Raw genomic sequence first — 26011 nt, 5'->3', positions numbered from 1 at the left:
TAGGCTTGCTGGCTAGGTACGGGCTACCTCCTGCTTGCTTTAAGAGTCTCCAAGGGACAACAGTTGAGTGGGAGAAAGTGGCTAGAGACTGGGAGGATAGGGAGTGAATGGCGGGGTGTAGACAGTGAAGCTGGTGGCAAGGGCTGGGAACCTGTGTGGCAGGTATGAGAGCAAGGTAGTAAGTCCTAGGCTGAGGCTCAGGGGCCAGACTGCCCAAATCGGCAGCTGCCGAGGGAGTATCACGTGCACAGGTCGCATTGTGAGCAGATAAGCTTATGGGACTAGAAAGCCTGATTAGGGTCAGGGACTGAAGGACTCCCAGGTCCTTTCAGGTGGGAGATGCTTTTACAGACTAGGCTGGGTCAGCCAGAAAGAAAGCAGCCTTCCTAGGAGCTTTACCCTTGACGGCTGCTGCCCATGCATGATAACAAGAGCTGGGCCATTGTGTCTTCTCCTGTTCCACACCCTTGCTCTAGATGGTTTTTATCACATGACTCATGAACACACACTGTGTATCCCTGGAGCCCACCTGACGTGGAGCTTGGGGCTAATCCACAAACTTCCAGCATGCCTTTGGGAGGGCTTCTTTATTGGGAAATAAATACAGAGTCAAACAGGTGGGCCAGCCAACATCTGTAGTTCTTGGGTCCAGGAGCAAGGAGTCTGACTTGCTCAGAACTCAGATCTCCATGAGCTGGTCATTCCCCACGATCACCTCGTTCACTCGTTTGGCTACAAAAGAAAAGGAAAAGATTGTTTGAGAATTGCAGCAAAAGATGTCATTTCACACGTATTTCTTGAACAGCCACTATAGGCACCTGGGTCGGTGCATAGTCTTGTATCCGGATGCTTTCCGTTCCAAGTAACAGAAACCTCCACTCCAGAAGCTGAAATCATCAGGATGTAGTACCTCCCATCCCAGCACAGCCACACAGGCAGCCCAAGCGCTGGTCACTTCCACAGCCCGGAGAAGTCAGGAGGCCCCCCTTTCCACTCTGCTACCCCAAACGGGCTCCCTTGTGGTCTCAGGATGGCTGCTGCAACTCCACAGGGCAGGGAAAAAAGGGCCTGGGCTTCTTATCAGTGAGGAAACTTCTCTCAGAAGTCCCCATCACATTTCTCACCCTTTACTGGCCAGAACTGGTCACATGCCCAGCCCTAACCCATCAAAAAAAAAAAAAAAAAAAGTCATTTCAAACCCAGTTACTTCTAATTCTGTGCTCATAGTTTATTCCTCAGCTCTTGAGAAGCTCTTGGGAATACAACTTGCCAAAGGGACTACAGGAGAATCAGCATCTTCCCACACAGGAGGACGGGATTGACACTCTATACACCTGGCTTTGGGGAAACTTCATATATGAGGGGAACTGGGGCTGGGTCTTAAAGGATGAAGAGTTTTGTCATGCAGTGAATCAAAGGGAAGACATTCCAGGCTGTTAGAACAACACGAGCAAAGACATAAAGATGGAAGAAAGGAGAACATGAAATACTGTGATATAGGCAGAGGATAGGGAATGGGGGGAAAGAGTGAGAAGAAATGAGACCAAAAGGATAAATGGAAATAGTCAAAGGAGAAAGGGAGATACCTCATATGTAATGTGGAAACAATGCCACCCATTAATACCACCAGCGTTGTGAGGATTCAACGAATTAAAGAATCATTGAGAGCTCAGTAGAGAGTGGCTATTATTATTTTTGTAAAGTCCAAACCCACAAGGGCCTTCAGGACCTGATCCTCGCATAGCTCTTCAGCTTCATCTTCACTGTCCTCCATTTACACTTAGAAGCCAGGCTATTTGATAGCTTTAGACCTCAGTGCATGCTCTTCCCTCTGCCTAGAATGCCTTTCTTTCCCTCCCCATCTCACTCTTACTCGAAATGCCCTACTCGGACACCGCGACAACGTGATGCCTTCCTTCCGAATTGTCCATCGCCTGCTTTGTGAAAACAGTACCTAATACATATCTCTATCTGTACATCAATAAGTCATTCTCCTCTACTTCACTGTAAGAATCTCAAGGGCAGGGGCAGTGTGTTTATGATCATACCTCAGTGCCTAGCACAGTTGCTGGCACACGAAAGATTTCAGAGGTTTTAGGCAATGACGAGGACAGGGTATGATTATGTAAGTGGAGAGCTACAATTGAAAGGAGGTGAAGGTTGGTAGAGTGGAGAAGTTCGGGGAATTCTGAAGCTGAAGGGTTGGATGGTTCATTGATGGATACGTTTAAGTTGTCCAAGATGTTTGACAAAAGAGAGGGAGGCAAGAGAAAGACTATGAGCCCTCAGTCTATTTAGGGGAGTGCCCTGGAAGCTGACCAGTAACGGGGGGAAACGTAAGAAGAGAGTTTGCTTTCAGGGAATAAGAGCTGTAGAAAGGAGGCAGTGAATCAGGGGTCTGTAAGGATGGGGGAGCAGGGGCATGCTGTCTACTTCTTGCCTGGAGGTACAGGGCAGATGTAGGAGAGGAAACTTTCCCTGTCTTCTATTGGCTCAGACAGAAAAGGCTAACCAGAGGCTAGGGGCCGGCCCCGTGGCCGAGTGGTTAAGTTCATGTGCTTCACTTCAGCGGCCCAGGGTTTCGCCGGTTCGGATCCTGGCCGCGGACATGGCACTGCTCATCAAGCCATGCTGAGGCGGTATCCCACATGCCACAACTGGAAGGACCCACAAGTAAAAATATACAGTTATGTACTGTGGGGCTTTGGGGAGAAAAAGGAAAAATAAAATCTTTTTTTTTTTTTTTAAAAGATTGGCACCTGGGCTAACAACTGTTGCCAATCTTTTTTTTTTTTTCTGCTTTATTTCCCCAAACCCCGCCCTGTACACAGTTGTATAGCTTAGTTGCAGGTCCTTCTAGTTGTGGGGAAAAATAAAATCTTAAAAAAAAAAATAAAATGAAATAACCAGAGGCTAACCAGCTGGCTGAAAATGGATTCTTTCTGGGCTAGCTTCCCATGGCCTATAAAGGTCTACCTTTCTTGCCACACTTAGGGGCTTGAGAGTGACTCTGATAATCAGTGAGGCAGAAACTTTGGCTTTCCTTAGGCTCTATTTCAGCCTCAGAAGGCTTTGGGGCAGCAAAGTAAAGATCTCTGATGATGCGATCAAGTTTGCTAGTGAGAGACGTTTGGGGCTGCTGATAGTGCCCACAGCCGGGTGCCTCCTTCTGTTCTGCCAGAAGCAGCAGGGTGTCTGACTGAAGCTTTGGAGACCTTGACATTTCAGGCATGTCTTCTGTTCTTTCCACCTTTCCAGCTTTGTTTCTTGCTATCTCTCTTATACCCTATATTCTAGATTTTCCAAATAACTTGCAGTTTCTAACACACTGGATTGTTTTTTTTTTTTTTTTAAAGATTTTATTTTTTCCTTTTTCTCCCCAAAGCCCCCCCGGTACATAGTTGTATATTCTTGGTTGTGGGTCCTTCTAGTTGTGGTATGTGGGACGCCGCCTCAGCGTGGTTTGATGAGCAGTGTCATGTCCGCGCCCAGGATTCGAACCAACGAAACACTGGGCCGCCTGCAGCGGAGCGCGCGAACTTAACCACTCGGCCACGGAGCCAGCCCCCACACTGGATTGTTTTTTGCCTTCAGGTGCTTGCTTGCCTGGTTCCCCCTTGCTTGAGAGGTTCTTCTCTTTTGTATATTTGGTAAATAGCCAAAAATGTCAAGATTTAGCTTTAATTCCTTCCTTTAAGATGGTGTTCCTGATCCTTGTGCCAAGAACTGACCAATTTCTCTTTTATGTCCTTAATTAACCCTGACAGTCTTCTACCACCATACTTGTGAAACTTTACTGTACTTATTTCTTTACTCGTCTGTGTCTCTATAACAGACTGTGAGCAGCTGGACAGCAAGAAGCAAGTCTTATTCACCTCGACACCCCTGGCCGATCAGAGCCTAGAATGTAGTAGGTAGTAATTGTTGTATGCATGTGTGTTTTGGAGGTTATGTGAGAGTACAGATGCAGGAAAAGGAGCATGTATAGAAGAGAAGGCCTCCAATCTCCTTGTCAAAGAGAATATAATTGACACATCTGGTGCATTACAGCAAGGGTGCCTGGGGGTCCAGAGCATCCTCAGGCCTATTTCTCTAACTTTCTCCAGTAGGAAGAGAAACCTAGGCGTATACTTTTCACAAAGATGCTGTTGTGGCGCCACATTGGACAGAGGCAATCGCATGCGAGAAGAAAAGGAGAGGGAAGAGAGGAGGAAAAGGGAACAATGCAGGAAAGGAACGAGGTTCTGAGTCATAAAGATTTGAATTCTAATTTGACTTTGAGCAAATTATTTCAAGTATTTGGGCTTTAATTTCCTCACAAAGTTGTGGGGATTCAATAAGATAACTGACATAAAGAGTCCAGCGTAGGGGGCTAGCCCCATGGTCGAGCGGTTAAGTTTGCATGCTCCACTTCAGTGGCCCGGGGTTTGCCAGTTCGGATCCCAGGCACGGACCTACACACCACTCATCAGGCCATGCTGTGGTGGCATCCCACATGGAAGAAATAGAATGAACAACAACTAGGATATACAACTATGTACTGGGGCTTTGGGGAGAAGAAAACAAAAAAGAAGATTGGCAACAGATGTTAACTCAGGGCCAATCTTCAAAAAAAAAAGAGGGGCCGGCCCAGTGGTGCAGCAGTTAAGTTCACATGTTCCACTTCAGCAGCCTGGGGTTCGGCAGTTCAGATCCTGGGTGTGGACATGGCACTGCTTGGCAGGCTGGCCTATGGTGGGTGTCCCACATATAAAGTGGAGGAAGATGGGCACGGATGTTAGCTCAGGGCCAGTCTTCCTCAGCAAAAAGGGGAGGATTGGCGGCAGATGTTAGCTCAGGGCTATTCTTCCTCAAAAAAAGAAAAAAAAAAAAAAACACCAGTCCAGCGTAGTGCTTTGATAAGTATTAAACAGAAGTTACAGAATGAGGTTGGGTCTGGACTGTGTTTTCCTGCTCTAGGAATTGCTCCTTCTTATACTTCATAGATACCTGCTTCCTTCAGTGACAGCAATGTGAAGGAGGCCCAGGTAATGCTCAGGCTGCTAAATTCCCCAGAGCTGGGGCTGGTCCTGGAGTGTGACTGTCAATCAGGCTCCACCCTTGAGGTAAGACTGTCCAGAAAAGAACAAAAGAAATGCTTCTCTGGCTAGCTTCCCAGGACACCTCCAAAAGCTCCTCTTTACTCTTTATCCCTCTACAGCCATGAGTCAGCCTCATCATCTCATATTCAGACTCTGATATTTGCTCTTTTCCCATCTTCCTAGTTTCCAGGGACACTAGGCTGTTCTGAAGACAGTCCCAGTTCTAGTTAACTGTCTTCTTAGACCTTGGTGCTACAGACCAGGGGGGTGAATGAGGTGCTAGACTGGGGCCGACAATGCTTTTCTTTGCTCTGCCAGGCTCTAAATAAACACCTGAACCTTCTCTAGCCTGCTCTCCCTACTCTCCCCTCTTCCCCCTGGTCTGTTCTTGGCCTAGGGCTGGGAGAAGACTTGGTCACTAGGATTCAGGAGAGAGAGACTACATCTGGCATTTTAGGGGTAGATGTATTTTCATGGAGATTGTGAAGTAAGGTAGAAGAAACCTGGAGGGGAGCCACAAGCAGTACTAGTTCTGCTTGGTCAGAGGTGCAAGGAGGCTATAAGCAACACACTGGAAAGGTTCTGGGCTGGAATCAGGTTGGGAAAGATTCTAAAGGGGAGAGTACAAGGGAGGATGGTAACTTGGGGACAAACCAATGGGATAAAAGGGAATGACAAGTCAGATATGAAAAGCTGCACTGTTGGGAGGCTGGGAAGGATTCTTGCCCGCCAGGACTTGATCTATGCATCCATCAAATCTACTTTCACGGCCAAATGACTGATCATTGTGGTCACAGGGAAGAGATCCAAGTTCTCTCATTGACAGTAAGAAGAGATTCAGATGAAGTGTCCAATTAGAGTCCCTCAGGTTTTGACTCTGTTGGCTGTAGTCTTTCTATTGGCTTGAGCAGGAGTCAAACTCGGCTGCCAGGATTTTTTTGCTGGAGATAGTCTCATTAACTGAGCATGCTGGGCCGGGGTGAGGAAAGTCAGAATTGTTAGGAAATGGCTTGTTCTCCTGGAAGTGCTGGAAGAGGGCAGAGAGGCCCATATTGGATTATGAGAGTCACATTTGGGGTGTAGAAGACTGCAATGGATGTGGTGACTCTGGTATGCAAATAGTCAGAATTTGGAGAGGGGACAGCATTACTTCTGAGGATGAATGTTTTTTCCTCAAATCCCTCCATGTGAGGAAGACTGACTAGGGACTCTCTCATCTACAGAGCTCTTTGCTGGTAAGGTCCTGAGTTGTTGGTATTTGTCTGGGTCATCCATAAACAGGTCTTGAGTGCTGCACTGATGGCTAGGACCTTTGCTTTCTCCATATGGGTCAGCCTCAAAGAAAAGTGATAGTGGGAGCAGGCGACAGGCCAGAGCATCTGTGGCAGGAAGGCACTGACTACTGTGCTAGATGCACTGGTCCCTCCAGTATAGAGGACAGAGAGCAGGATGTACTGGGGTTCTCCAGTTGAGAGTCCAGATGACTTCCCTTGACCACCTCTCCTTAAGGAGGACCATTAAGGAGTCTTCTTGATAAAAAGTGGGCACATAATGTTAGAGCCAGAAAGCCCAGAAGACGCCGAAGCCCATGACATGCTAGGAGCTTGCCTAGCCCAGCCCTGTGCTTCCTGGTGGGAGATTCCATGCCTCAAACCCTCAAGACCTGGCATTCAGTTGTCATTCACAACTTCTGCACCTGGAATGAAAAGGGGTCCTTATAAAGTAAAAGGAAGGAGTGCCAATATTTTGTTGGAAATGGGGAGGAGAAGCAGCAGAAACAGTGAGGTTCCAGGTTCCAGCACACAAGAAAAGAGGGATCCTCTGGGGCTGGCCCCGTGGCCGACTGGTTAAGTTCATGCACTCTGCTGCGGCGGCCCAGTATTTCGTCGGTTCAAATCCTGGGCGCGGACATGGCACCGCTCATCAAGCCATGCTGAGGCAGCATCCCACATGCCACAACTAGAAGGACCCACAACTAAGAATATACAACTATGTACCGGGGGGCTTTGGGGAGAAAAAGGAAAAAAATAAAAAAAATTGTTAAAAAAAAAAAAAAGAAAGAAAAGAGGGACCCTCTAGGATGTCAGCAAATGGATTTCACTCATTCAAACCTGCCTAAGGAGTCTAAACCCTTTTAAAAACAATAAAAGGACGCGGCTCTCGGCCCCGGGAAGGACTGAAAGACAAGCACTGGAGGATGTTTCTGCTTTTTGCTGAACAGGAGAGAATTTATAAAGACAAACAAGCATGAAGGAGGTGGAAGAAACAGTATGTAGCCCACGAACACAAACAGAAGAGAACAAAGGACAGAGAAACGCAATGAGGAGACAGGAGAAGAGACAGGATAAGAAGGCAGCTCCACAGACTAGCTGAGCAGCTGCTTTTGAAACTCTGAGGACCCCTTCCAAGGCATTCCATGGAGTCAGAGAAAAGGCCAGGGGTTCTGAATTCTATTTTTAAGAAACTACCAACAGGTCTCAGTTGCTCAAGAAACAAGTTTCTTTGCAATCCAAGGGTAGGCCTGGGTGAGCTGGTATGTTAAGCAGGAGAAAGAGCTAAGACCTGAGGTTCCTGAGGATCAGAGAGAGCTGAGGTAAGGAGGCCAAATATATTTTTCCTACTGGTCTGGGAAAGATAGACTAAAGGGAAAAAAGTGGTATCACTGCTCAAATTCTGCTGGGCAACGCAGGAGTGGCTTCTTCCTCTGGTCGTTTTTGGAGGCCATCTGACAATAATTCAGGCTGAAGACCCAGTTTTGTCATCTACTAGCTATGTACCTTGGGTCAATTTCAACTTTTCAAAGTCTCAGTTTCCATTTCACCAAATGGGTCAATAATGAATCCCTACCTCAGAGGGCTTTTATGAGAATCCAATGAGACAGTGTATGCAAGAACATTTTAAAGCTGTAAACACCAGCTGTAAGCCAAGGACATTTAAGGAGGGCAGTGCCATCCACGCTTCCTGTGTGGAGTTTAAGCTGGTGTTCCAGCTTTCTCACCTATCCCTTTTTGACTCTGAGTGGGCTTGGCCTTGTAACTTGCTTCGGCCAGTGAGACATTAGTAAATGACATAAACAAGCTTGTACCCCCAGCTTGCATGTGATAACAGCAGAAAGTACCAGTAGCTGGGGCACTGCTGCTGACCACCACTCTCACTCAAAGGTTCTCTGGTGAGACACTGAGTGGAATCTGTCTGCCATTAATTGAACTAAAAAATACCAGATAAAAATGCTAGCATTTCTTGCAGCTAGGGCCTGGGCATATGACCTAGGCTTGACCCATCAGATACAGCCACCTCAAACCTTGGGAACTAGTGATACAAAGAAGTGGGAACCAGAGAGAATCCACTTTGGGATTGCTGGGTGGCTGGAGCAGCACTGCAAGCTATGATCTCCAGTGTTGAGTGAGGATGGCAGCAGTGTCCTCACCAGAATCGTTTGGGTGTAAATCTTGTCTGCAGCCCATTTTCTAAGCTTGATTCTGCAGCCATTGTTGACCTGTGAACTACCTGGTATCTTTCCAATGAATTCCTTATCAGCTTAAATCAGCCGGAGTTAGTGTACGATGCTTATAACAAAGAATCTTACTGGTTAATTAGTGACATCTAGGAAAGGCCTTTTAGAAATGACAATTCTCACATGTAGAGGAAGAAAGTGCTTGAAATGTGAGAAGGCAGTGAGAAGGAGAGTTGCAGCTAGTCTCAAGCGGAGAAAACAGGGTGAAGGATGGTTTTAGGCCAAGGCCACATCACCCCCCGTTCATTTATCAGTGCTGCATGCAGTTCTTTTATCAGGGTAAGTTAAAAAAAAAAAAGCAAGGAGAGATCTCATGATAATTGCAACCATCTCACAGACGCCTTTCTTGGAATCCTAACTTTCTGTCCTGAAATGTCCAAAAATATGCTTTATGGATCCAAAATTCATTCATTCAACACCCCCCGCCCCCAGCATTTACTATAAATCAGAACCTGTTCTGAGAGCTAGGGATGCACATTAGAATCAGTCAATCCTTGGCCTGAAGATCTCAGTCTAGGAGGTCAGACAGATTCCTGGATAATTGCCATAACTTGTGAACATACTTTAATAAAGGTGTTGATAAAGTTCGGGGGTGCGGAGGGAGAAGGAACGCTCAGTTTGGCTGTGGGGAGTCATGGGAAGACTCAGAGAAGGTTCTACGGAAGATTCTACAGAGGGAAAACACTGAGCAGAGTCTTCAAGAGAGGAATCCAGAAAGAGAGAGGGCAGTGCAAAGGCATGGAGAGACAAAGCAGAATGGTGTGTACATGGAGCTCTAAGTCCATTAAGTAAGCTCCAGGAGTTGTATGTACTCACAACATTTAATTGTACTTAATTCTCACAACAGTCCTCCAAGAGGGGTATCATTGTCACAATTTTTCTAGTTTCGAAAATCTGAAGCCTAGATATTAACAATTTAATCTGGTGCACATCCAGTGAGTTGCACAGCCGAGATTTGAACCTAGGTCTGTTTGATTCTAAAGCTCAAAAGGGAGATGTGGGACTTTAAAAAAGGGAAGGAGGAAAAAAACTGCCAAGAAGGCCTCTGTTTACTGGGGAGAAAGAGAATGATGCGGCTTCTACCAATTCAGAATTGGTAGAGTTAATTCCTTCAGCAACTCCCCTGCCCCACTCTATTTTAGGCATAGGAATAATCTCAAAAGGAATTAGCCATTCTTACTGATCTTGAGCTTTGTCTACTTTTTGGTGAAAAATATCCAGCCAAGGACTGGCCCAGGGTAGCATAGTGGTTAAGTTAGTGTGCGCTGCTTCAGCTGCCCAGGATTCGTGGGTGCGGACTTACATACCACTCATCAAGCCGTACTGTGGCAGCATCCCACATACAAAACAGAGGAAGACTGGCACAGATGTAGCTCAGGGCCAATCTTCCTCACACACACACACACACACACACACACACACACACAAATAAAATAAAAACCCAGCCAAATTATGGACCATTCAAATTTGCCAGCCCAGCAGGGAAACCCTGTCTTTCAAGTACTATGTAGTCTTTCTGCAGGCTACAGAGCAGAGTGTGCTAACAGCTCATAGCATCCCCGCTAAGTGGCTGAGAACAGCTCTGAGTGAATGGCTTCTGAAGACGGTGCTAACCTTCTTCCAGGCCAGGAATCTATGGGACCACCTCCCTTAAATATCAGGTCAGATGAGGTGCTCAAGGACTTCAGGAGGCCAGAGCTAGTTCCAGAGCCTTTGCTGGATTACTGGCCCTTCTCTCTCACGTCCAAGAGCCATCGTAAACTATTGGTGTCAATCTGGGGCCACTGGATCTTTTTAGTATGTTTTAAATTTTTTGATAGTAAGGCTGCATACATATATGAGTTTATCTGTAAAACAGATTCCTAAAATTGGAACTGTTAAGTCAAAGTAAAAAAATTTGAAAATGTCATCCCCCTCCAAAGAAAGGTTTATCAATTTACGTTCTCACCTGCAGCGTACGCATGTGCTTGTTCCCCAATCCTCACCAGCACTGGGCATTACCTGTGCTATTGTGATAGGTAAAAAATGGCATCCATGATTGTAATTTAGGTTCTGGTTTACCTTTGGCTTCAATCCTCTGGCCACTTCCAATTAGGCAGTACTTGATGTCTGCTCCCTTCTCGATCACAGCATTGTTGCAGATGACGCTGCCCTGGATGTTGCTTCTGCAACACAGTAGCCAAGTTAGGGAGTGTCCACCCTCTCATCACCATCCTCACCACTATGGGTTGGGGGCTCTTCCCTAGGCTAAGGACAGCTGGTCAGTCCAGTCAACGGTTACATGCCTCAAGCTATCAGTAGAAGACAGAATGGCTCAGTTGGGCCAAGGGAGGACCCAGCTTTAGAGAAATCCAGAGTTGGGATAAGCTTACAATTATCTTCCCCCAAAGCCTGGAAAGAGCAGACATTCTGACTTCAGTTCTTTAGGCACCCCAGACCTAGAGGGCTAAATTCCATCCAATCTCTTCTCCTTTGGTCTGGGGGTGGAAACTGATGCTGGTACCCCTCACTCCTGCCTCTCATCTGGGAATATATACCACATCCCATTTGAGGCTCAGATCCCATGAATCTCTGTAAGAGATCAGCTATGGAAACAATGGGTGCCACAGACTCTGGTTAATCAGAACCATACTCATTTAGGAAAAAAAGGATGTTTTTAAAACCAGTTCCATGCCACATATAAGACTACTCCAGACCCTAAAGCCACACTCTCAAGAGTAGCACTGCTGGCTTTTAGCATTTGAATGTGTTTAAGGAACATCTTCCTGGCTCCTGAAGACAGGTGGGTGGGAAGAAAAGGTCCTTTTGAAAAACTTCACTAGCATTTATTGCATACCTATTCTATGCCAGGTACTGTCCTATACTCTATGTAAATTACAGGAGTGACTTACAAATCTAGCCATTTCATCAGAAAAATCACCTGGGCAATATAAAAAATAACAAACAAAAACACACTCAATGTCCTAGATGATTCTGGGAGTGTCATTTTTATCTCTGATACAGTAAAAATGACAACCACATTTTGCAGACGAGGTAACAGATTTAGAGAAGTCTAACCATTTACCCCAAACCACCTAACTACCAAGTAGCAGATTCAAATCTAGGTTTATCTGTCTCCAGAATCCATACATTTAATCATAATGCCATACAAAGAAATGAAGGGGAAAAAGGACCGGAGAAAGCTAGAACTGCTGAGCTGCTTTTCTGAGCTGAGATGGCTCTGTGGAAGGAGCTCTGTCCTAACAAGGGAATATTTAGAGCTCTGAAGAGTCAGAAGTGGGCAGCTGGAGGGGGAAAGGAGGCAAGTAGGAAGTGTGTGAGCATCTATTCAAAAGACTAAGGAAGAATCCTCAAGCAACCCAGGAGGCATGGGGGATGGGGAAGAGGACATTCCAAGGACTAAAACTATCGATGCACGGGCCATTAAAAAAGATTCTCCCCAAATAACAAAACTTTAGTGAAATGCAAAAGAGGAATTCTAGCACTTTATGACATTCCAGCATCTCCTTTATCTCTATTCTTCTAGAACGTTACAGCCTGTCAGACGGCAGTAAAAGGCCAAAGCCACAGCACCTCTCTGGTGCTGGCTAGAGATGGGCAGACAGTATTAGTTTGTTTTTTGGCTCAAACTCCTGATTCACTCAGTGGGTGGGCATTAAGGGACCTTCCAGAACTTTCTACCTTGCCCTCTGCCTTAGGCAAAGCAGTCCAGTCAACAGTTAGGGTGGTTGCTGCGCGCTGGGAAAAATTCCCCCAACAAGAGTAATAAGGAAGTATTGAAAGCCTCAGATACAGAGGCTCTTGGGACAGAGGTGGCTTACAACTGGCTACTAGTTTGCCCCTGAAAAGTCTCATTTCTTTTTCCAAGGTGGGAGTAGGGGCAGCTTCCTGCTCAGTAGTTTAAAAGCCTGAGAATGCATGCTCTGGAGCTAGGCAAGGGGTAAACACAGTCAACTGAGAAGAAACAGCCAACAGGAACTCAAACAGTCATAATTAGAGACTACTAAATGGCTATTTTGGAATCTGGGATATAAATGAGAACCATTTCTGGAAGGAAGAAGCTGGAATGACTGAGGTCACATTTCCACAGCAATGGATAGCCTGGGTTCACCTTATGTTTAGTAGGTCTGACAGGTCTTCGGGAACCTCTCATATTGCTTGTCTCGCCTAGTCTGTGTATAACTCCCTCTGAGACACACTGTAGAGCCTGCAGATGTGTTAGGGAAAAAGTAGGTTGAATGATAGGAAGCTGGAGGCTCTCCTGAGGCTCCTGGTCAGCTGATCTGTGGAAGGCTTTGAGATGAACAGCTGACTAAATGCTGAGTGACTGTGAACCTCTTTTCTACCACTAGTTTCTTCAATTCTTCCCCAGTATCACTGCTGTACTCACAAGTCACCTCCATTAGCAAGGCCGAGGCACTCTGGAAAAATTTCAAGCCAATATAACTTTCCCTCCATGAGAAAGAAACTCCAAGATTAAGGATTTTACTGGAAGTGTGTGTGTTTGCTCATGTAGAGGGAAGGACAGATACTACTACATCAAACAAGCCTTCTCAAGGTTGCCAATCCACAGTAAGGACTCTATGTTTTCTGCTCAGTGCCTAGGGTGGGAGGGGAGTAACTTCCACATAGCTCAAGAAAAGAAGTGGCCCCAGTCCCGAAACTAGTTTTTGCATCCTAGTCTTAACTCTCAGTTTGGTATTAAGCATTGTGTGTTAATGCCAGGCTGTGTTCTCTAAGAAGCTGCTCAGAGATGACTAAGATTAATGGGGTCTTTGGTCCTCATTTCTCCTTGGTAGGATCAAATTGTAAGCAAAGGTACAGGCCTTGGGAAATTACCCTGAAAACCCTGACGCTTCAGTGGAGAGGAGGCCAGGAGAAAAACACAAAGGTTTCCAGTAAGATCACTGCTTGGTTAGGCACACCACGCTATACCATGTCGTGGCATACCGATGAGGCAGCCCTGACCTGGGAAGCAAGAGTGCCTCCAATTCTCACTCCTCTTCTGGCTTTACTTAGGACTTTTTTCAGTTTATTCCAGGAGGAAAGGGAACTCACATAAATCTAAAGTCTAATACATCTCAGTCATTGCACACAGCACTTTACATTCATTGTATAACTTAATCCTTTTAGTAAACCTGCAGGGATGGTGGCATTTATTCTAATTTTTACAGAGAAAACTGAGGCTCACAGAGGTTAAGGAATGTGCCCAAGCCTACACGGTGGTAAGTGTCTCTCTTTTGTGTCATGGGCTTCTGTCTCAGCTGTTGACTGGGCAGTATTTGGCAAAGAGCCATGAAACTTCTCAGTAACTCTGAGAACAGGCAGGTTCTTCTCTGGGAATTAGTTGGCAGGCTTTCTAAACTTACTCATAAGTTTATGGGAAGAGAAAAGTATGGAACTGGAGATACATGTAGCTTTTCTAGGCATGCGACTACAGTCTCTTTTGGGCCAACTGACTACTTCAGCCCAAAGATTATGGCTGAGTGACCTACACCTCCCCAGGTGCCAGAGCCTCCTAACTTTAGCCCAAGGGGTGTTGGTCCAGGTGCCCCTCTGGACCACATATTATTTTTAATGAAATATTTCAGGCATGGGAAAAAGTATAGAGAATATAACGAACACCTCTGTGCCCACTGAACATTCCAAGAAACAAACAATACAACCTGCTGTGCACCTCTCTTTGATCACACTTCCCTCCTTCTCCCACCGGAGGTAACCACTGTTTGACTCTGCTGTTTATTGTCTTAAGCATTTTTACTACATATATTAGTAGGCAATATATAGTATTGTTTTGCATGTTGTAAAATTTTATAGAAATGCCATCATTCTCTATGTATCCTTCTGCTTTTTTCCCCATCTACGTCATATTTGTGAGATTTATCCAGGTTAATTCACATAATGAGATATAATACTTAAATATCTCACTGTCTTCCCATCTCTGGCCACTCTTGCTCTTGGGTCTTCTAGACTAAAAGGTACTGGTTCCAGTGAGCAGGCTGAAAATTTCCTCCTTTAGTTCTATGTGCCTCCCTTCACTATATAAAGGCTTAGTGGTGAGAAATATCTCCCTCCTAAGAAGGGTCTGGGAGGATCAAAGTAAAGATGCAACAAACTTAAAAGAATTAAGGTGTAGTATTCTCCACCCAGGAAGACGGGTTTAGTGCAAACGGTTCAAAGGCAGGGAGCGAACCCAAAGTCCTAAGGAGCCCCTTAAGTCAAGGGGATTTTCCCAAGGTTTCATAATTTGGTGTTTTCAAGAGTGTGACTGAAGAAACACAGAATTCTTTTAACAATTATTCTCCTTTTGCAACTGTAATTACCAGACAGTTTTATGTTTAAAGGAGTTCACGTTTATACTCAACCTACTCATTTGTCAATATTTTGTTTCATTTCCTACTTGGCTATGTCCTGAACAGGAGTTTTCCAGAGGGTTCATGGGTGACACATCTCTTGAGCCCTGGAGTATTTCTGATGATTTTATAGTTCAACTATAACTTGACTAGCTATAGAATTTTTAGATCACAACTGTTTTCCCTCCAAATTTTCTAAATGTTGTTTCAATGTCTTCTGGGCTGAAATGTTCTCATGGAAAAGTCTGAGCCAGCCTGATTCTCTCCCTTCTATGTGCCTTGATGGTTTTTTTCTTTCAGTTCTATGTGCCTTGAGATTTTGCAAAAGGGGTGTTTGCCATTTCTCCTTTGGTTCACCCATGCCCCTATTCCTCATGCTAGTTGAATCTTGGTGTTCTCTTTGAGTTTGATGTGAATTTCATCATGTCTGGCAGAAATTCTTTAGTCTGTGTATGGGTACATGGCAGTTATCTAGTTTTATTATAGATGAAGCTTCCTTTTCTGGTTTTGCTTGCTTGTTTGTTTTCATTTTGGTGAGTTTCAAGGAGCAAAGTATTTACTCCACGATTTTTTCTAGAATTAGACAGTGCTGTCTTGACAGATACTCAATTATAGTAGACAGTCAATTATAGTAGAGGGGGTTAAATCAAGGATCTTTATTTTTCACTCAGTAAATACTTACAAGGTACCTAGTATATAAAAAATACAGTATTAGGGTTTAAGGGGTACAAAGACATATAAAAACTATTTCATATTCAAGGAATTTACAGTCTAGTTGAGGAAAAAAGAAAGATTCAGTGAGTACCACATGAACATAAGCAAAGCGCTACGGGTGCACAGGAAACACAGAGGTGTGGGAAATAATTTCTGGCTGGAACAATTCAAGAAGGCTGCGTGGAAGAGCCAGAATATGTATTGGACCTTGAAAGATGGGTAAGATTTCTAGAGGTAAAGATCTCTAGAGGGAGGCAGTTTAGGCAGAGTGGATGTCAGGAATAAAGGGGAGTAGAAAAGCAAAGGCCCAGTGGGCAGGGCAGTCAGCTGAGTGCAGGCGAAGAGGACACTCAGGTAACAATGACAAATAGTAATATCTTGTTTGGCTCTGAGAGCTGCACTTGCTGCCTGCAGAAAGCAAAGAAAATCTAGGTGAAAACCTGGTTCTCGAGCCAGCCTGCATGCGAAGCTGCTACCCTAGACTGCTGCTTGGGTCATTCTCCTTGGACTAGGAGGAAACGCAAGAGATGTTGCTCAGGGCCAGAGAGCCAAAGATGCTGAACACAAGACTGACACTGAAGCCTTGACAATGAAGTTTTCACTAGGCTTTGGATTGCTGAACATCAGCTGTCATATAAATTGGAAGTGACAGAAAATGAGAAAGACAGGCAGGAGACTTCTCTGCATAGTCTCGCCTACACCTTCCCCAAGGTGGTCCTATTAGATCCCTCAAGCCCTGAGGACCTTAGGCAGGTGTCCAAGCCACTGTCCAGAAAGCCTCAGCATCAGCAACACCACTGCTGCCAAAGACAAGAAAACTAAGAATATGAGAAATTCCCTTCTGGACGAATTCATGCTCCTACTCTGGCGTTCAGTCCAGATGTAAAGAGCAGCAGGGTAATCAAGTCTCACAAGACCGCAACTTAATTACCTTTCCCAAATTTACCATAAGTAATTAAAACTAAATGACCTGAAAATAATGGGAAAAAGTTCATATGGGATGCAGGATGTCTGATCTTACTGCCAGGAGCTAATTTGCAGGGTTGGGTAATCTCTAATGGCCTTCCTAGTCATCAGGCCCATGTGAGTTGCTTACAACTTCACTCAACATTTTCAGTTGGAAAAACAGCAGCTGCCACCATCTAAACTTTTACTGTTATCCCAGCTAGAAACCTTATTAGGCCATCCAAGATTATACCTTCTCCAAAACAGCAAGTGACTCTGGGATATTACGCCAGGCTTTTTCTAAGAACTTCTTCTCTCATATAAGCAAGTTGGAGTTTCTTAGGCTTCCTCACCAAGTCTCTTCACGCCAATTCAGGACACCAACACTGGACTTTAAAGAGGTGCTAGAGGGGCCGGCCCCGTGGCTGAGTGGTTAAGTTCGCGCACTCCGCTTTGGAGGCCCAGGGTTTCGCTGGTTCGAATCCTTGGCATGGACATAGCACCGCCCATCAAGCCATGCTGAGGCAGCATCCCCACATGCAACAACTAGAAGGACCCACAACTAAAAGTACACAACTATGAACTGGGGGCTTTGGGGAGAAAAAAGAAAAATAAAATCTCTAAAAAAAAAAAAAAAAAAAAAGAGGTGCTACAGAGCTGCTCCCTTGTCTGCCCATCCATTGCAGCAAGGAAGAGGTTACTAATTAGAGCAAATGGGAAAGTGATGGCAGAAGGTCTGAGGCAAGATGAGACAGAGTGAAATTACAAAGCCTCATGAGCTACTCTGGAAACAGGAGATCAAATGGATAGTGTAGTTCTGGTTTTCAAGAGAATGGTGAGGGACTGGCCCCGTGGCCAAGTGGTTAAGTTTGCCCGCTCTGCTTCGGTGGCCCAGGTTTTCACTGGTTTGGATCCTGGGCACAGACACGGCACCACTCATCAGGCCATGCTGAGGTGGTGTCCCGCATGTCACAGCTAGAAGGACCCACAACTAAAAAAATATACACAACTGTGTACTGTGGGGATTTCAGGAGAGAGAGCAGGAAAAGAAAAAAAAAAGGATTGGCAACAGTTGTTACCTCAGGTGACAATCTTCAAAAAAAAAAAAAGAATGGTGACATCTGTCAGTCTCACACAGGAATCTGGAATGGCACATGTAGTAGCAGGGGTGCAATGAGAAAAAAGTCTGGAAGGTCACAATTTATTCATCTGTAAAAATGCAAGAGTTGGGCATTGAGCTGGATGACTTTTAAGGTCTCATCTCACTCTAACATTCCAGGACTCAGTGTTGGAGCAGCATCATGAGACACCTTGAAGTTCAAGCTTTACTCTAAGGGTAATGGAGAGCCTTCAAAAGTTTTTGAATAGAACAAGAGTATGATCAGAGATATCTGTTAGGGAGACAATGCTGGTAATATGCCACCTTTGTGAAATGAGATAAAGATATGATGACGATGATAATAAAAGAACAGCTAACATTCTATGTGCCAAGCACTGTCCTAAGTGCTTTATGTCTCTTAAATCATGTAGTACTCCCAATAAACCTATGAGGTAGTTCAGTTTTTACTCCTTTTTTTGGTGAGGAAGACTGGCCCTGAGCTAACATCTGTGCCAATCCTCCTCCACTTTATATGTGGGTTGCTGCCACAGCATGGCTGTCGAGTGGTATAGGTCCACACCGAGGATCTGAACCTGCGAACCCGGGCTGCTGAAGCAGAGTGCACCAAACTTAACCACTATGCTATGGGGCTGGCCCCAGTCACCATGTTTTGTAGTTTTTATCACCTGATTATTTCTCCTCTTCATCTCTACTGTTATTGCCTCAGTTTAGGACCCCTTCTATTTTACCAGGATTATTTCAGTAGTCTTCCTGCCTTCATGTTTATTACCCTCTTCAGATCATCCTCCACACTGTAGCCAAATTGATCTTCCGAAAATGCAAATTTAATCATGTTATTCTTTTGCTTTAAACTCTTAAATTACCATTACCTATTAAACTCGTTAGGGGATAGGCCACAATCTGGCCCTTGTCCATCTACACAGCCTTATTTCCTGTCACATCCATTCCTCTTTGAATTCTATACTGCAGTCATTATAAATTATATACTGTTTTTTTCACATAACGAATATTTATTGAGTTCCTGTAGGCCCTCAGGATATAACAGTGAAACAGAAAGATAAGAGATAAGGTACTTACATTCTTTTTTTTTTTTTTGAGGAAGATTAGCCCTGCGCTAACTACTGCCAATCTCCCTCTTTTTGCTGAGGAAGACTGGCCTTGAGCTAACATCCATGCCCATCTTCCTCTACTTTATACGTGGGACGCCTACCACAGCATGGCATGCCAAGTGGTGCCATGTCCGCACCTGGGATCCGAATGGGCGAACCCCGGGCCGCCTAAGCGGAACGTGCGAACTTAACTGATGCACCACCGGCCGGCACCAAGGTACTTACAGTCTCAAACTAACATTTTACTTGTAAAAGAGAAGTAAACAAGATAAGGCCAGATAGTGATAAGGCTACAAAGGAAATTAAAACAGGTTGATGTAATGGAGAGTATCGGGACAGACTACTTCTGGCAGGGCAGTCAGCGCAGCCTCTTCTTAAGTGGTGAAATCTGGGCTAAGATCAAAATGAGGAGTTGTTTCTGGAATAAAACATGCTCTCTCACACTTCATACTCTTGATGTATCTAGAACATTCCTTTCTCCAGCCCAGCTGGCCCTACTCATTTTTCAAGATCCAGCTCAAGATTCATTTCCTCAATTAAGTCTTTCCTGACCCTTTCCTCCTTTGTGACCATACAGATTTCTACTACAGTACCTGTAACTCTTACTGCAGATAGCTTATGAGTTCCTTGAGGGAAGAGACTGAGCCTTGTGCAGTTTTATGTCTTCAGTTGCTGAGCACAGTCTTCAGCAAAGAGTGAGTCCTTAAGTGTTTGATGAATGAGTAAAATACTTGAGACAGGTCTCTATCATCAGTGTGTGCTGGAGCCAACTTGTTCATAAAAGAGCCAATTGTTAGCGTCTCTTCCCAATTCACCGTTTGCTGGTATCATCGGCCATAGTGGGAGAATTTACACCACGGAAATTGGCAAACGTTATAAATCAGGGCATTTATTTCTTCCTTTGGAGGGCTGCTTGTTAACAACCCTGGTAGCAGTGTACCACAAGATTCTGGCTTTTTTGGGGGGGTAACTAAAGTTATACACGCATGGAGGCCGGCCTGGTGGTATAGTTGTTAAGTTTGCATGCTCCGCTTGCTGGGGGTTTGTGGGTTTGGATCCCTGGTGCAGACCTACATACTACTTGTCAAGCCATGCTGTGGCAGCGTCCCACACACAAAATAGAGGAAGACTGGCACAGATGTTAGCTCAGGGACAATCTTCCTCACACACACAAAAAGTTACTATATGCACGTAGTTTAAAGTAAATCATTCTGCAGGTTTTATTATGAAAAACAGTAGCCCTCTGTTCCCGCCAGTCATTTCCCTCTTCACAGAGATAACTCTGACTTCTTTTTGCTGAGTATTTCAGTATTTACTTCCATATCTCTAGATAATAACATTACTACTTCTTGATTTTTCAGTTTTGGGCATCATCAACAGACTTCCCATAATGGAAGATGAGAATTTAGCTCTCCTTTCTTTCCCTGCTTCCTCTTTCTCCTTTTTTTTTTTTTTGAGGACGATTAGCCCTGAGCTAACATCTGCTGCTAATCCTCCTCTTTTTGCTGAGGAAGACTGGCCCTGAGCTAACATCTGTGCCCATCTTCCTCCACTTTATATGTGGGACGCCTACCACAGCATGGCTTTTGCCAAGCGGTGCCATGTCCACATCCAGGATCTGAACTGGCAAACCCTGGGCCGCCAAAGCAGAACATGCGAACTTAACTGCTGCGCCACAGGGCTGGCCCCCTCTTTCCCTTCCTATCCCACATCCTTTCAATACAGTTACAGCATACTTTTGGTCAATAGTCCGTGTTTAAATAAATTCTATTTCATAGTTGAGCCACACAGCAAACTACGATGACTTTTCCTTTCTTGTACAACTTTTTTCACAGCGTTAAAAACTGTTTTTCTTCTTCTTCTTCTCCTCCCCAACGCCCCCCTAGTACATAGTTGTATATTCTACTTGCAAGTCCTTCTGGTTGTGCTATGTGGGATGCTGCCTCAGCATGGCCTGATGAGTGGTGATAGGTCTGCGCCTAGGATCCAAACTGGCAAAACCCTGGGCCGCCGAAGCAGAGGATGCAAACTTAACCACTCTGCCATCGGGCCCCAATAACTGTTTTGTTTTTGTTAGTGTTCTCTGTTATTACCAATTCAACCCCAACTTTTAGCCAATTGTCTAAATCTTTCAAGATGTTTATATGTATCTGGTACTTTATCAGTTTCATCTTCCTGAAGTCTTTCCTGGATTGCACTCTGGGCTAACTCCTCCCTTAATGCTTCATGCATAGCTGTCATCCTTGGATCTGCTGTCACTATCATCCTATGGACTCTTTTTGTCTCTTTCTGAGTTGGATCTCTTATTTCTTATCCACCTCTTTTTGGTTTACTCTTCATTTTGATGGAACACATCTTCTAGAGAAGTTTTTGAGACTTTTCATGACTGAAAATGTCTATCCTATTGTCACCCTTGATTAACACTTTGCTTCAGTATAGAATTCTAGGTTGAAATTAATTTTCCTTCAGAATTTTGAAAGCATTGTTCTATTATCTTCTAGTTTCTATTGTTGCTATTGATAAGTCCAAAGCCATTTTGGTTCCTGATTAGTTGTATATGACCTATTATTTTTTCTTTTTAAGTTTGTAGCATGCTTTGTCTCCAGTGTTCTGAAATTTCCAAAAGACGTGGGTTTATTTTTACCCATTGTGCTGGGCACTTAGTAGGCCCTTTCATTCTGTAAATTCATTATCTTTCAGTTCTGGAACATTTTCTTATATTACTTCTTAAATAATTTCCTCCTCTGATTTCTCAACTGTCTTTTTATGGAACTCCTATTCAGATGTTGGACATTTCAGACTGGTCCTCTCATTTCCTTATCTTTTCTATGTTCCATCTCTTCATCTTTTTGCTCTACTTCCTGGGAAACTTCAAATTTATCTCGCAATTCTTCTATTGAGGTTTTCCTTTTTGTTACCATATTTTTAATTTTGAGTTCTTTTTTTGTTTTTTGAAATGACAGGTTGTTTGAAACTATTTTTCTCCCCCTGCAAAGTCTCTGTTTCTTCTAAGCTGTGTTTTCCTATTTGTTTGATTTGGCCTCTATCTTTCATGATAGAGGCCTTCTTTAGATTCCTGGTAATCTTTGATTCTCTGTTCATATTTAGGAGAGGATTCTAAAAAAGCCGATTAGAAGTTCTAAGCACATGAATGGAATTTGTCATCCATAATTTTCACTACAGGGTGATTTGACAGGGCTGTTAGAAATCCCTGATGTAAATAAATGTAGGTTTTTCTTCTTGGACTGGTCAGATGCTCTAGAGAAAATCCTTCCAAACTCCTAACTGAAGGCTTTAGGCCTGGTTACCAGGGTTCTGGGAATCAAGTCAGGAAGTGGGCTTGGGGAAGGACAGATCTTAGTGGCCCAAATTCCTGTGGTCCCCAACTTTCCTGGTTTTTATTATTGGTACCTCCTGCCTCAATCCTGTCTATTGCCTTCCATCAGTCACTCTTCCTAAAGAGCAAAAGCTTAACCTTTAGCTCTATCCCTATGCAGCTCCTCTCCCTAAAGTGCTTCCCCCAACTCTTTACTGGCAGCTGTGAGAGGGTGTTCAGCTTTCCTTGGCCTTGCAGTCTTCCCCTCTCCTTCTCTCCTATCATTTCTTGGACAGAGAAATCAACAGGTGTCAGAGCTAGAATCACTCTCAGGCTGATCCAATCTAATGGTTTTCACAATCTGTTTTATAGACCTGCTTCACATCCTGGAGCAAGGACAGATGCCCCCTCCCCACTATATTCCAAACAACTCACTTTTATCAGTTTTAAATATTGAGTTTCTGCATAAGATTTATCTTAAGAAAAAGTTCCCCTTCTAAAAAGTCTGAAACCCACTGATTTGGTAATATCCTTCCTCTCTGCCACCACCTACACTTGCATTTTATATATGGAAAAATCTGAGGTACACACAGGGGAAGAATCTTATTGAACATCATTCAAGCCTTCTTACTCCAAGATCAGGCTCCTCCTAAACCAAGATTTAGGACATTCTAAAGTGTCTCAAAATGGGAAGATTCCGTATAACTTGTAACAGAGATGCTCTCTCTCAAAAACAGTGCATGGCTTATACGTCCACTCCTGCTAGGCCTCTGATTTTTTCAGGGCTTCTCTGGGGTACCGAGATAGGAGAAGGCGAACCTTAGACATTGGCACAGTGTCATTGCAGCACTGCCAGTGGCTCACTGCTGTGGCCATTCTATCAAGTAGGATATCAAAGGAAGAAAAGGCAGCTTCTCCCAGGACCACATTTGTCCTAAGTGAGAAAGCCACTGGAAATGCTTTCAGAGACCATGTCACTATGGAGCAACAACCAAGGCCTCAAAGGGCCTAGGCACTATTCCTTCCTTCATCCTTTTCCCTTTCCTCCCCTCCCCAAGCTGAACCCTTTCCTAGGTTAGACTGGCCCCAAAAGACTCCTAGGTGTACCAGGGGACTTTCCTCAAGTATGCACAAGAGAAAACATACCCTTCTTCCACGGTGACTGTGTTCATGAGAAGGCAATTGGTGATAGTCACTCTATCTCTTATGACACAGGATGAACCAATGACTGAGTGCTTAATGGATGACTTCTCTCCAACCTGTGTATCTGGCCCGATGAGGCTGTCAACTCCAACCTGCAAAAGGCAAATAAAACCTTGTCCATCCATCTCAACCACTTGCAAACCAACTCCCCAAATCCCTTGAGCTGGGGACTAATGGAATCTCTCCCTAGAGACAATTCAGAAAGAGGGACCATAATCAGTATTTCTCAGGGCCACAAGGTCACAGAATGCCTCTGAGACCAACTCAAACTTACACACTCATGCATTTGTGTGTACAGAAGTGTTCTCTCAAAGACAGTGCCCAAATCAGGGTAAGAAGAGGGACAGAGATGGAACACTCCTGTGTCTGAGTCCCAAGACTTTAATGGACCTTCCTTACAGAGTTCGTGTGGCTGGGGTCAGCATCTGTCCAGGCAGTCTTTTTGAGTCTAGCCTGGGCTACAAGGTGAGATTTTATAATCAGAACCCAGTTGGGATTTCCCTGGGGCTAAGTTCAGGATTTAAGAGCCAATTCAGCTTCTCAAGGACAAGCCTCAATGTACCCAGTGTCCAGTGTCTGCCCTGCCCATGCTAGCACTTACCAGGTGTTTGCTGACAATCTGGGCTGATGAATGGATCAGTGATTCTTCTGGACAAAGAACAGGTAGCAATTTGGGCACCTTGAGGAAAGAAGTTTGGTTACTAAAGTAAGACCAGAAAACACCTGAAAGCACCTTGGGGAGAACCCAGTGCCCAGTCAGAGATGGGGGCAGTTTTCAGTTACAGCTTCCTGTCTGGGTGAGGCAGAGCAGAGGCTGCTGCATTTCCCTTAGGACAAGGACTGTTTATGCAGCAGCTTCTATATGGTCTTATCCTCAGTTTCCTAAGCTGACAGTCTCCTCCATGAAAGTAATGCCACGTCTCTCAGCTGGGAGGCAGCACTTGGGAGAGGAGGCCTAATGAGGGCAAGGAGCATCATGAGTCCTGACCATAGTCATCCTAGTTTCCTGCTCACCTCCTGGACCACTGTGGCCATGCATGAGGTGAGGATGGGAGCAATGTTAGACAAATTCCACAATCAGGACAGACTCTGAGAAGACTTCTATGTTCTTCACCAGCCAAAAAGAAAGTGGAAGGGGAAGTTCGCACTATTCTCTCTCCAGTATGAGAAGACTGAAAAGGTTACGAGTATGGAGTAGTTTTAGCTCCATACTCATCAGGAGGGCACAGACAGCGTGCCTATCTGTGATTCTCCGGCATGGGCAGAATGCTGGTCAAAGCACTGTGTGTGGTGGCCACACCAGCTGAGGGAGGCCTTGCCAAGACTGGCTACACTGGCAATAAGAAGGCTAATCCCTCAGCCTCTATCCCTGAGATCTCCTCTATTACACTCCAACCAAGGTCCTTCAGGCCTGTCTGCTATACAGCCCTTGCTGGCACTTCAGATACTTCTCTAGTCTCTGGCTATTCATGGACCTGCTTTCAGACTAGTCTGAGATACTCTAGTCTAGACTTGAAGAAAGAGAAATAAAAGTCAAATTAAGGAAGCTTTCTAATAGCTCTGACCCTAAGGTGGAGCTAACTTTACCCAGGACTGCCCTTGGTAAACGTGGGACTGGTTGTGACTCCTCATAAACTCTTCGGCTGGCATTCCTTTGGATCTATAACCAATCCAGGTTGGGGCCAGCTTGAGAACTGGGATTGGGGCTATACCCACTATATGGTGTGGGTTCCGAAGACTCTTGAGTCAGATTTTCTTCAGGGACTCAATCCCAATCCCAATTTTCAACAATCTTTTATCACTCTACTTACTCCTCCCTCACCCAAACATGCACCTGCAATGACAGTTTTCACAGAGTTCTACCAGGAACCATGCCAACAGCTAATCTTTTCATCACCTCATCTCCATTGTCCTTGACTGTCACCCCAATGTAGTTCCCTCACTGTCTATCTTTTCCTATTCTCATCTCAACCCTTTGCTGGTCTGTGTTTCCTTTTCACGATCTCATCATCCTTCCCTCCTAAAACCTTCATCCTGTGCCTGCTACACTCTCAGCCCCTTCACTGTCCCCCTCTGCACCCCTTGCCTTAACTAAAACATGGCTGATCTTTTAGGGTACTGCTATCCTTCAATAGAGAAGCTACTCATTCTCTATACTTCACAAACCTCAGGGTTAAAAGGAGGAGTTAGCAAGATTCCTCACTCTCTGATGCTGTTTCCAGATACTTCTCTCTCAGACATTCCTTCCTTGAGGCTTTGCCATCTGGCTATTCTACACTCTGTTCCTTTACCTTCTTAGGAAAGCCTACTCTGTGTGCCTATGTTTACCATACCACATTAATGATTACACAGTACTTATCTGCTTGTTTATGAAGCACTGTACATATCCCTAGGCTGAGCAGAATAGGAGAAAGCTGCTGAACCTACAGGCCAGAAGTTAGCCTTCCTGGAGATCTTAGTCTTTCCTTGGAGCCACAGAGGCTCTGCCTCTATGGACCAGGCCCGCTGCTTCCCTTTTTGCTGTACTTGCATACCCCAATGGTTCCCTTGACATGCCAGGTCTTGCTCAACCTTGGGAATGAGAGGGATTCTGAACAAGTCACTGTGTACCTAATGAAGAAATAAGACAAAAGGCTCAATCTGTTTCTGAGGCAGG

The 26011-nt window shown here is 44.7% G+C and overlaps 1 protein-coding gene across 1 annotated transcript in view; it reads right to left on the bottom strand.

Moving 5' to 3' along the window:
• Positions 1-568: 568 nt before the first annotated feature.
• The window catches only part of EIF2B3 (eukaryotic translation initiation factor 2B subunit gamma), a 128876-nt gene continuing 103433 nt past the window's right edge, over positions 569-26011 (bottom strand). Inside the window, exons 9-12 of the mRNA XM_046661617.1 lie at positions 23957-24034; positions 23299-23447; positions 10657-10760; positions 569-732 (exon numbers count right to left, since the gene is read on the bottom strand). Of these exons, the coding sequence (XP_046517573.1) occupies positions 680-732; positions 10657-10760; positions 23299-23447; positions 23957-24034 (384 nt within the window). The 3' untranslated portion in view covers positions 569-679. The remainder of the gene's footprint in view (positions 733-10656; positions 10761-23298; positions 23448-23956; positions 24035-26011) is intronic.

Source organism: Equus quagga, chromosome 5, assembly GCF_021613505.1.
Source record: "Equus quagga isolate Etosha38 chromosome 5, UCLA_HA_Equagga_1.0, whole genome shotgun sequence".
In the NCBI taxonomy this organism is placed as follows: Eukaryota; Metazoa; Chordata; class Mammalia; order Perissodactyla; family Equidae; genus Equus; species Equus quagga.
Note: the sequence above shows the minus strand (reverse complement) of the source record. Positions and strands in the feature narration are given on the sequence as shown.